The sequence below is a fragment of the Aphis gossypii genome, chromosome X (assembly GCF_020184175.1).
Source record: "Aphis gossypii isolate Hap1 chromosome X, ASM2018417v2, whole genome shotgun sequence".
In the NCBI taxonomy this organism is placed as follows: domain Eukaryota; kingdom Metazoa; phylum Arthropoda; class Insecta; order Hemiptera; family Aphididae; genus Aphis; species Aphis gossypii.
Window position 1 is genome coordinate 44995620 of NC_065533.1, and position 12666 is coordinate 45008285.

The 12666-nt window shown below is 30.0% G+C and overlaps 1 protein-coding gene across 1 annotated transcript; it reads left to right on the forward strand.

The window, feature by feature from the left end:
* The first annotated feature begins 7473 nt into the window (after nt 1-7473).
* Nucleotides 7474-10083, forward strand: LOC114129418 (probable cytochrome P450 6a13). Its single transcript, XM_027994144.2, has 4 exons — nt 7474-8656; nt 9096-9320; nt 9522-9773; nt 9903-10083. The coding sequence occupies exons 1-4, from the start codon at nt 7750-7752 to the stop codon at nt 10076-10078; spliced, it is 1560 nt and encodes a 519-aa protein (XP_027849945.2). The 5' UTR covers nt 7474-7749; the 3' UTR covers nt 10079-10083.
* The last annotated feature ends 2583 nt before the right edge of the window (nt 10084-12666 follow it).

A 12666-nucleotide genomic window follows, 5' to 3' on the forward strand; every position in this document is an offset into this window, starting at 1 on the left:
CGTTGACTTAAATAGATAAATAGGAAAGCTAATCGGTCATAATCAATTTAATCAAAATGCTTTAATAATAACTATGATATTATACTATTATAATAGTAATATTATATAATATTATAAATATTATGGTAATTGATAATATATAGTTAATATTACCAGTAGTTGGATAAAACTAATTTTCCATATTTATAATTTGGAAACTTATTAAAATAAATAATTTTGTAATCAATTTTTGAATTGTAAAAAAATAAAAATGTTGTATCAAGTGAGCAGTAGTTAAATAAAGTATACGCGCTGTAAGTATAAGGGTAGAGCAATACGAATCGAACGTGATCATGTGTTATTTACGCGTTTCAAATGTACTATTTTGAATATATGCGAATGGATAAAGTTATAATGCTGTTGTCAGCTTTTGTGGTTGCAGACTGATTGCACCCCATTATTCAGCTGTATATGTATATTATAAACTTGCATGTATATTATGTGCCTTCATCATCAAAATATTGAGACCTTATTATACGATGGTATTTTTTTTTTATTTTTTTTTTTAATCTTTTCGAGGGGTTAGTATCTTTTGGATTTTATCGGAGTAAGTTGAAAAGAAGACATTGCGCGACCCTATATTGAATGCATTTGTACGCGCGGCATTGTCGCTGTCTTGCGTCGTACGGATAGCTGCTGTGTATAGGAACCCTTCCCGCGCGTCGAGCTCATACGTACGATTTATAACACCGCCGTCACTTTTGATTGCGAAACAAAATTAACTCGTAGGACGTGGCCATATGCCGGCCCAGTGGGGAACGCTGCAAAAAAAAAAAAGAAAAATAATAACAACTCGATATAAATCTAAAAATCTCGTAGAACTGGCCAACAATAGGGTAGATATACTTGGGTATAGCTTGTATATCTAGTATTATAGTCCAAGGGAAAGTTCAATTAAGACTAACCCTAAAATATGTTACGGACCTATACTGTCCGTATCGATTATTTTATATGCATAAGATCATACAATGTCAAATTTCCTAACTTGTAAAATTAATACCACAGGCACACGAGTACAGGACACGAGAGAGTAGAATATTATATTAATATAATAATTTGACAATTAAAGTAAATTCACACGTCTCTTTGCAAAAGTCGAAACTCGGTGTCTTAACGATTCGATAAGAATCATGGGTAAGAATACACAAGCAGTCGTTCCGGGACCCCTCGTATGACGAAGTCACCGCCCACTCTTGTAAGAAATCATATATAAGAGGGATCGAGACAAGAGCTCGACAGACGGTTACTGTATAACCAACGAATAGGGATATCTATGACACTCAGAGGCAGGTCGTAACACCACTCAAGTCATTTTGATATCAGTTTCTGAGGCTGGTCGTAACACCACTCACCATCTTATTTTATATATTCTACATTAAGCTTATAATATTTGTATTCGTGCAAGACTTATTTTAATAAACAATTAACTTATACTTGAACAACACGACGTATTCATTTTGTACGTTGATGCATGAATCGACCTAGTCGGGACGCAACAAATATAAGAGGGTAGCAAAAATGCATTTTAGTCGGTCCATAATACAAACCCACATATTATTATACCATGTCTGAGCTAAAATATTATTTCCAAGCACCACACATTTTTAACAAGTTTATTACTTATGCTATGCCGTTCGAGTCTCATATAGAAATATCTACGAGTATATTGTCATTGTTTTAAAAACACTATAAATTGCATAATATACCAAATGCAATTGGTGATTAAACATGTGTATAATACTTTTTTTTATTGAATCGAGTAGATACCTATATGTACTAAATAATACACTATTAATCTACACTCGATTGAGTTTTGTTAAATTAATTGATAGGTGTTAAAAATAATAAAAACATAAACTATTGTTAGAAATTCAATATAATATTATTATGATAAAATTAATACTCAAAATTGGTCAAATTCTATAATTTGATTAAATATAAAGATAATATTATATACAGGATACAAAGATTATAAAATATTATCTTATTATATTATTATCTTGAATATTATTAAAATGTTTTACCATGCATAGGGAATCTTCATCAATTATTATATTCATACATGAGTACATGACATTATACATTTATTTTTATATTATTCATTATTATTTGATTATAATAAAAAATAGCTTTGTTGTAAATTATTAGATGATTTTAATTTTGTAAATCACGTAGTGTGAAATGATTCAAATAGCAAAACGAATTGAATTTAATATGTATAGTCTATATACTAAATTAAAATTTCCATTTTTACTATTTCAATGATCTTTAAATTTTATTATTTTTACTTGTTAGTTTCTAGCTTTTGAACTATTGAAATGAAAAAAATAAATAAAATAATGCTAGCAAAAGAAAATGATTAATAATAGTTTACACTCTTCGTCGATGCTCTAATTCCCGGAAGACCGCCACCCTTCTCAACAAATTATCTCACGTACCGTCGCACTGTCATTACTCATTATGATAAATAAGATTTCTAAGAAGCTCTTCATTATTATCTTCTCTGTTACTTACAAATTCATAAAATGTAAATAATTCATTCTGATCATACGAGTACGAGTGACAAAAAATATTATTTAATTTTTTTCATATATTATATCAGAATATATAAAAACCCGACAAATTCACGAGCCATATTATTTATTTTATGGATTGTTTAACACATTTTAATTGGTTCTACTTTATAATAAAATTATTATGTAGTTTAATAAAGATAGTTTTATTTATAAAACCTAAATTCGATTCTTCAAAAATAAAATTTTTAAAATTTTACAAAACATTTTATTATGTTAGTATGCCTATTATGTAAATTAAACATTTTATATAATTAATATTTTGTGTATTGACTACGTGTTAATACGAATGAAATCAAATAAAAAATTAATGAAAATATGAAATACTTAAGAATTTATAATTCAACTGTTTTTACTGTTAAAAATATAAACAATATACGCGTAACCAAAAGTAGGCGGGTACTGAGTTTTACTTTATTGGAATATTTGTAAAGATACTTATATAATATTTTATTTTATATTTTATTACTAGAAACTTGAATTTTAAAAAGTTGTTGCGACTTCTGTAGAAATTTCCAATAAAGCAATACAAACATAGGTACAATACATAATATAGTCCAATATATTATGTATAATAATGATATTCTACTAAAAGTTGTACCTAACAGTTTACTTTACAAATACTTTTAGTTAAAAATATTATGAACAATCCAAATAAGTCGTATAAGTTGTACTTTTAGTTACTAAGTATTAATATAACACAAATCATAAACTGATAGTCTTACATTCTTAGAATCTGAATAATGAATATTATATCTCTATATTTTTATTAAATAACTGTAAATTATAACTTACAATTATTAACTCAAATATTTGCTTATTTGTATTGCATGTTAAGAGAAGAACATTTTAAAAACAGTAATTTGTTGGTAACAAACACTTGTTGTGTATTCTCAAATTCTGAGTATTATTTTAATTTGTAGGTAGTAGACCTTAACTACATTTTTTTACACTTTATAACCCAATGTAACAATTTATTTATAAAAAGTAAAACACGATAAACAATTTTGGCTTAACACTAAAAACTTCCAAAAATTGTATGTGATTTTTATATTTTAATTTCTATTACTCCAATATAGGTGATATATCATGTTTATTGCTGAGAACTTTTCGTCGTAACTCGACACTCCTTATTAAAAACTGTTATTTATAACAACTATTAACTTTAGCTTAAATAATAACTCAATGTAAAAACAGTAAAAATAATTTTTTCCTTGTACAGGTTATTTTTGTACACACATACCTTTAAATATAATAATATAATGGAGATAACGGAATTACAACAGTAGTAGGTATAGACTAAAAACTGGCTAAAAATCACCCTTTGGTGGACAAAAGGATATGATGCTCAAAAAGGGTCAATTCCGTTTTAAATGAAACGCATGATCATTGGTTTCTGTATACTTTATAGTAACCTACATTTAATAAATACATTTCAAACATCAGTTTATAGCGATTTTATAGTATGTATATTATATTGTACCTATATAGTATGTAAATTAAAAAAATAATTATTAGTAATAATGTTTATTCTTTTTAGTTTTCTTACACTATACCTAAGACATACATCATCATTCCAATGGAAATTTAATTTTATTAATTGTTTAACCTTTTAGGTATGATAAATTTAAATTTATCAAACTTTTGTTAAAAATAGTTATTTTCTGAAATATTTTGTTGTTGTTTTTATTGAATTTGGATCATCAAAAAATAATACAAGCAACTTAATTAGTTACAATAATAATGAGTAATATTTCACTATAACTAAACACATATCTAAGTATGAAAGGTAAATTTTCTTCTGACAATGTAAGTACTATGCTTATGTGATATATATGACGTACACACAGGCAACACTATAATGCAGAGAACACAGAGTGAATTTGGTAACTTTATACTTCTATATTAGTAACCTTATGAACCTGTTACAAATGTAAGCAATCGCGTGATTTACATTCACAATATCAAGTTAATATAACAAATATGTATTTTTGTGAATCGTAATTATACGTACTTAAAACTAGCTGCCTGGCTTCGCCCACGTGTATTTTTTTTATATTTATTGTAGAATAAGAATATTGATGTATGCGCGATGTGTGAGATTATTTTTATCGATCAACTTAACTTCTAGGAACAATCCTTAACTATACGTATTGGTGGTTAATAGTTATTTATAATTAATCCACTTAAACGTCACATTTTTTAAAATCCTTTCTTATCGCGCCATTAAAATATTAGAGGAACCACTATTCCAAATTCCAAGTTCATACGTTATGTAGTTCTTCAGATACAGTGATCAGTGAGTAAGTAGTATTAGATTTTTTCATAAAATATTGATAATAATTATATTTTCAACGGTTGTTTCTTTATAAAGAGTATTATTAAAAGAGTAAAATAGTAAACTTAGATAAAAAATAATAAGGTACTAGATAATGATTAATAAGCCAATTAAAATATCCGTATTCCAATAATAAAAATTAATATTTGTTTTAATTAGTACTTAAATTAATTCTTTTATTTTTATTTAGTGCAAATATATTATCAGTTTTTAACTAGGTTATCTAAGCTAGACATATAATTTGTAGACTAATTAAGTTGTTCATATTTTATAACAGTTATGTATGAAGTTTTTAACTTCATCACTTAAATGTTGATACATAATAGTTTAATAACCATAAATGAAAATATATTTTAAAATTATGAATTATATCTATTGAGTATTTGAGTAAAAAATATTTAATCGGTGTAAAATTTGTTGATTAATTTTACGATAACTTTTCAATATGGGTAAATTGTTAGGGAAAAAATTGCTTACATAATTTCCATTTATAACCAAATCGGTTTTGAATTATTTCGCAATCTGTTGTGCTTCAGAAACAATAGTAATATTTTTACATTTTAAAAAGTAAATAATATAAACAATTCGCCGTCTCAATGCCATCGCGTTTATAGTACCTATACATATTATATTATTATACATATCCTGCACGAGCAGTTCGCTTTGAAATGATCGAGCAATTCGTCATCGGTACGATATGCGATTTTTAATTTGATTTCTTTTTTCGTTTACAATCCAGGTCTAGATACAAATGAGACTTACAACGGTGAAACGTGACGAGGGGAGAGAAGCGAAAAACAAATGTTTAAAGAATGGACGTTTTAGGGAGATACACGCATATCAATTGGTCTGGCGGGGAAAAAAAATAAACTCCGACGAATAAACGTTTCCTGCAGCAGGTAGGTAGACGTGTGTAGTGTGTGCATAATATTATATTGTCTACCTATAATAATATATTATACCTACGTATACGCGTATTATTATAATACGTATTATGTATTATTAGTATAGTTTGTAAGCTGTATAGAAGGTAAAATAAATGCACTACAAAAATCTAAAATATTATGTAAAATTACATTATTGCATAATGCGTATGAGTTATAATTTTTTTTTTTTTCATTAAATCTAATTGGCTGCCATTAGCGATGTTAATGTCAATTATTAAACAAAAAATAAAAAATTTATCGGTTCCTGAATAAAATCAATAAAAATATATTTCTATAATTTTCGTGAAATAGTAGGTAAACTAAGATACTATATAAGTTATTAAATTATATGTTTCGACTATAGGTATTCAAGCCTGTGCATAGAAATTTTTTCACGAATTTGGCAAAAACGAAAAAGTACCCATTCGATTTTTTTTTTTAGAACTGCCGAAGTATGCGTTGAAAATGTCTTGATTTTTAAACTCACGATTTATCGAATGGATTTCTATCTCGGTCTATCGTATTACCAGAGCAACATAATATACGTAATTATAAAACGTTGTTTTAACTTTTAAGCGACTTTGACCACTTTCGGGTGTGAACCGCTAGCCTTTTTTCTAGTCTGTCCTACATATTTTCCAAATTAGGTACATCATACAATTTTAAAAGTTAATCGTTTTATACTGTATATTTTATATTCTATATGTTATCGATATAATAGTTGTTATCTGGTATTGAACATCGTTAAATGTCTAAATGTCATAATATTATAGTGTATACATTATACACATTATATAATATATTAAATGCACACGTACATACGTGTACATGTATACGTATAGCTTTTAACCATAACTATTTGTACCGACCTATTTAATTATATCAGTTTCTTCGTATCATTAGTGAAGTCCTGTCATTGAATTTATTATTTTCGTGTTTTTGTAGTGCTCTAATAACATCCTCAAAAAAGCGTAAAATTGATTATGAAAATAGAGCTTTTAACACCTCATAATAGAATTTATTTTTGTTTTTTATGCGATGGCCCGCTCGATTTAAATTTTCTAAAAATTGGCAATCTAGTAACTTTGAGTTGCCCATCCCTGGTATATAGTGTATCTTCTACCTACATATTATCATTATTATTATTATTATATCTACATTGTCATTTATAATATAATATTATATATAGGTACGTTTTATTATTAAATATAAATCGGATGTAAAATGACGGGTGAATATAATATTACATACTAATATGGCGGCGACGATCCAGCCTGCAGGAATAGAAAACTCGCGTTCCCGATCGTAGCATCCGTAGCTTTATTTTATTATTATTATACGGGGACTACAGCAGCAGCAGACGGATGGTTCACGAAATCATGCGTCTGTCTGCTTGCGGTCGACTCGTTTGGAGTTTCTAGATAACGCAATACACGTATGAGACCGCATACTTCTAAACACGGCACAAACATTGTTTTATCAATAACTGTAAGTCATTTACGATCGATGACCTATACCATGCCGTCGACGTATAAAGCCACGTCGAAATTCATAATCTCCTTTAATCGACGCATCGAGTCGATTCGTATACGTCGATCATAAGTATATTATAGGTATACTCGTGTTTGATTTATATTAACGTTATATCGACGTCACTAGTCATCGCATCGCGAGTGGCACGCGATTCCGCCGCGGCGACAGGGACGAGGTTCAGGAGGACATCGAAAAAATCCGTTTGGAACAATAATAACAAAAACAACGACACAATAGCCATGTGCAGCCGCTCGTGAAGACCGTATTTTATTATCCTGTTGCAGTACGGTCGGAGCTCAGTGACCATAGATAACTCGTCGAACCACCTCACGACGACGATATGTCCACCGTGCTGCAGCTACTGCTCGAGCTGGCCACCAGCTGGTGGACGGTCGGATTGCTGGTGTCGTTCGCGGCCATCGCGTTCCACTGGACCACGGCCACGTTCGGCTACTGGCGCGACCGGGGCGTGCCGTACGTGCGGCCCACGGTGCCGTTGTTCGGCAACATAGCCAGCATGGCGCTGGGCACCGAACACCAGACTCGCATGTTCGGCCGGATCTACGACGCGTTTCGCGGTCACCGGTATGTCGGCATGTACCAGATGCGCACGCCGCATCTGTTGGTGTGCGACCCGGACCTGGTGAACCGCGTGCTGATCGGCGACTTTGCACACTTTACCGACCGCGGGCTGTACACGTCCAGCACGGACGAGAACCCGCTGGCCAACACCATGTTCAACATGACGGGCACCCAGTGGAAGGTGATGCGGCAAAAGCTCAGTCCCGCGTTCACGGCCGGCAAGCTGCGGCACATGCGTGGCCAGATAGCCGCCTGCAGCGAGCAGCTGATGCGCAACGTGGCCGCCGACGTGCCGGCCACGGGCGGCTCGGTGGAGGTGCGCGACGTGCTCGGTAAATATTCCACCGACGTGATCGGCACGTGCGCGTACGGACTGCAGCTGAACGCCATCGGCGACGATCAGTCCGAGTTCCGCCGGTACGGCAAGACCGTGTTCCAGCCGTCGTTTCGACTCCTGTTGAAGGACCTCGCCTGGCTGATATCGCCGGCCCTTCGGCGCGCACTTCGCATCAGCGACTTTCCGCAGGACGCCGTCCAGTTCTTCACAGACGCGTTTACCGACATTTTACGGTACCGGCAGGAGCAAGGCCTGGTCAGGGACGACCTCGCGCAGTCGCTGATCCAAGCCAGGACCGACCTAGTCGTCAACAAGACCGAACCGTCGGGTACGAAGATATAATAATATTAACGTATTATAATAAACCTGTGTAAAGTAAATGGTAGGTACGTAATCGCGCCCCTGTTGGTTATTGGTATCACGTTATAAGACGAGTCAACAGTCGAAATATCTCGGTAACGATATAAGTGATACGTAGGTACATATACGCTTTGAGAAAATATTAATAATAATTTAAAATAGATTTGAAAACAAACCTATACATTTGAATACACAATGTTAACCTCTTCCATTTTAAATTAGACTATCTTCGGTTTAGGAATGAAGCAAATAGACAAAAATTAATTTATATATATATAGATTACTAATGGAAAAAGTTTGAGAAGCTTACAAGTTACCTTTTACTATACCTATTTAATTATCCAAATTATTTTATTTTTATTATTGAACATCAAACATTTAGGAATTAATTTATTTCATATATTTAGTGACATTCTTAGAAACAGATATCGTGGCCAATGCGTTTAACCTATTTGCCGTTGGTTTTGAGACAGTGTCTACGGCGATGAGTTTTTGCTTGTACGAACTAGCATTGAAAAAACCAATACAAGACAAAGTACGAGAAGAAATGAATGCGACAAAGAATCGACATAGTGGTGAAATTGACGATGAATTTCTAAAAGAATTACATTACTTGGAAATGGTAATAGCTGGTCAGTATATATACGTTATAATCGATTTTATCATTGACAAAATATAAATATATATATACCTGTAAACTTAATTAATCGGCGTAAAAATACAGAATATACAATATAAAAAGTAAAAACCATGTCAAATGTTGTAAATACTGGTTATCATTTCTAAAATTATTATTTTTGTAATTCAGAATATATATAAATATTATTTTTCAGAAACATTACGAAAGTATCCACCATTAATAACACTATTTAGAGAAGCAACACAGGATTACCAAGTGCCCGATGACATTTTAGTAATTGAAAAAGGAACAAAAGTTCTTATTCCTGCGTATGCTATTCATCACGACTACAGATATTATCCCGATCCAGAAACGTTCGATCCTAATCGATTCTCACCTGAAGAAAAAGCTAAAAGACCAAAAGGAACTTATATGCCATTTGGCGATGGACCTCGCATATGTATAGGTATGTATTATGTTACTCATGTAATTGTACTAAAAAATAAACAGTTAATGTCAGGCACGAGTTTTTCTCGAGTTTTTTTTTCTATAATAAATAATGTTTATGAAATTAAATAACTCATTGATATTTTAGGAAAACGATTCGCTGAAATGGAAATGAAATTAGCGTTAACTGAACTTTTGACCAAATATGAAGTGGAACCATGTGATAAAACCGATATTCCAATGAGATTCAGTCAAAAATCTTTATTAATAATACCAGAAAATGGCATTTGGTTAAAATTTAAACCAATAAATACTGCTAATTAACTATACATATATTGAAATTAATAAATAATATGAAGTACATATAGAACTTGAGCCTAAAACTTTTAAATAAAAAGAAGTCGGCAAGTAGGTACCGCTCTACTGTACGTTAGGGGGTGGGGTGGACCTCGGACTAGGGTAGGTTAAATTTGAATGCAATGATAAGTATCATTGTATACGAAAAACGATTTTGAACGGAGATGATTTGTCAGTCTAGAATATTTAACGTTAGATATAAAATTTATATATATATATATATATTTATATTTGTATTTAATACAAACAATTTTATGAATTTTGAACTATAAAATAATTTGCAAATATTCATGATTTTGACGAATTTTTGTCAAAATTTGAACTTCAAATGCTAATAAAAAAAAAATTGTGCCTATGTATTCTTATGATTTTTTAATCATTATGAGAATAACTTATGAGGAACTTTGTATTAAATTTTGCATGCTAAAAATTATAGAAAATTTTATCTATACCCATATTATAGAGTATGTGAGTAAAATAATGTTTATAGTTTAATGTTTTAAAAAATAAACACATATTGAAGATAATACGTTTAGTAGGTACTTCGTTTAACTGTATGCGTAAAAAAAATGCTTTTACGGTGCCTCAAGAATTTTTTTTTGGTTTCACGAAAAAAAATCCTAAGCTACCGTGAAAAAATCTGCTCCGAGCCACGCAAAATTGCCGCGTTAATTTAATAGACTATAATTTCAACTTTCAAAGGGATCTGTTGTACTCGTATTATACTATTATTGAATTTATTGAAAACAAAAATTATTTTTATAATGCGTCATAATCATAAATATATAGGTAACAACTGAATCTAAATATATAGTTAAGTTATTATATAGTTAATTACGTACACGACATATACATTAACTTAAGAACATACCACACGTTTAAATTTAAATTTTTACTTTACTGTTACGAAATGATTAAAAATTTATTTTTTAAATTAGTATTGATGAAGCGGAAATTTTATATTCACGTAGTTAAGTATTACTTCATTAGATACAAAGAATATGCAACAATATGTCATATTATACTAATTCGTATAATATATATAATATATATATATCTATATATTATGGACTATGGTGTACGATAGTTTTGTATGCACCTATAATTTGCACTAAACATGCAATATCTAGGTATATTTTTCACTGAGTATTATTTGTATGCGGTAATTCCAATGAATAAAACTAAAATTGCATTTTAATATTACGATTAAATTAAAAATACAAAATGTTATATTATTATGATTTAATTTTAAATTGTAGGAAATACTTATATATATATATTTAATTGGTTGTAAAATGTTGTATATAACTATATTTAGTATTTTTTTCACGTAATATCATTATACCACTCAATTACGTATATTATTATTAGTCTATCTAAACATTTTTAAATGACTAAAAAATTTCATATTGAAAATAATAGAAGTTGACATCTACTTCTCATCCTATCTCATATAATTCTGGTTATATCCGTTCAAAGTATTTTTTAATAGTTGATACAATGTTTTATTTTTACATAAATGTTAAATATACTCGTTTCTAGAATAATACCTCAAATTAATTAATAAATCAACAGGCATGAAAACTAGTGATTTTAATTTTCGTATTTGTAGCAATGTAGTGAATATTTAATACCTATCTTCAGTATATTTATTTGAGCAGCCACCGATTTTGTATTCGTCTTCAAATTGGTTAATTAAAGCGAAAACATTTCTAAAATCAGTCATCTATTTTTGTATTTATAACTTCAATTACGAACTTCAAAACATTTTTTATCACATTATATTATAACTGAAAAATAATATTTGAAAATTTAACGAGATCAATAAACACAAAATTTGAATACCATTAAGGCAATAAAATAAATTAATAATAAACAATAAATGTATAATGTATAGCCATGTGAGTTATTATACAGACTATACTCTACAGGTACAAAATGTGTAGTATTGTAAATCGAAATGATATGTGATTTTAGAGTGGATAAAATGTATTGGATAATACTATTAAAATTATAGCGAATAACAAAATTTGTCATTCAATATTTTACAATATGGACAGAAGATGAAATCTTAGAAAAATTTATTTAAACTATTCAAAGGTAATCGAATTATTTTAAGGGCATTTATCGTAGGCTTATCTACCACAAGTGCGCGCGTAAGTATTTAATGCAATTTATAGGCGCACCACGCCTGATACGAAATTGAGCGATTGTATTAGTTACAATTACATAATTAAGTTTGGTTATACTCTTATATGTATTTTCTACACAACATTTATATCAAATATAAAGTTAAGACAATAAAGTATTTGCAAATTGGTTAGCTAATCGGTTATAGTATAAATGTGTACAGCTATTGAATGTAAGATAATATGTTTGATATAATTTAACACAGTAAATCCTATGCTGGGTATTTATTTAATGTTTTCATATAAGTCCTAGGAATGACGAATGAATGCAGGACATAATATTGATGGTCTAATAAAATTGATTAAAGGGTCATATTATTCAAAACCTTAAATGTGCATAAACCAATTAAAATGAAATGGTTTTAT

What these genes read in the sequence shown, in the direction of transcription:
- LOC114129418 (XM_027994144.2), top strand. Translation starts at nt 7,750, where the DNA reads ATGTCCACCGTGCTGCAGCTACTGCTCGAGCTGGCCACCAGCTGGTGG. An exon ending in CAACAAGACCGAACCGTCGG is followed by an intron (nt 8,657 to 9,095) that starts GTACGAAGATAT and finishes TCATATATTTAG; the next exon opens with TGACATTCTTAGAAACAGAT. An exon ending in TGGACCTCGCATATGTATAG is followed by an intron (nt 9,774 to 9,902) that starts GTATGTATTATG and finishes TTGATATTTTAG; the next exon opens with GAAAACGATTCGCTGAAATG.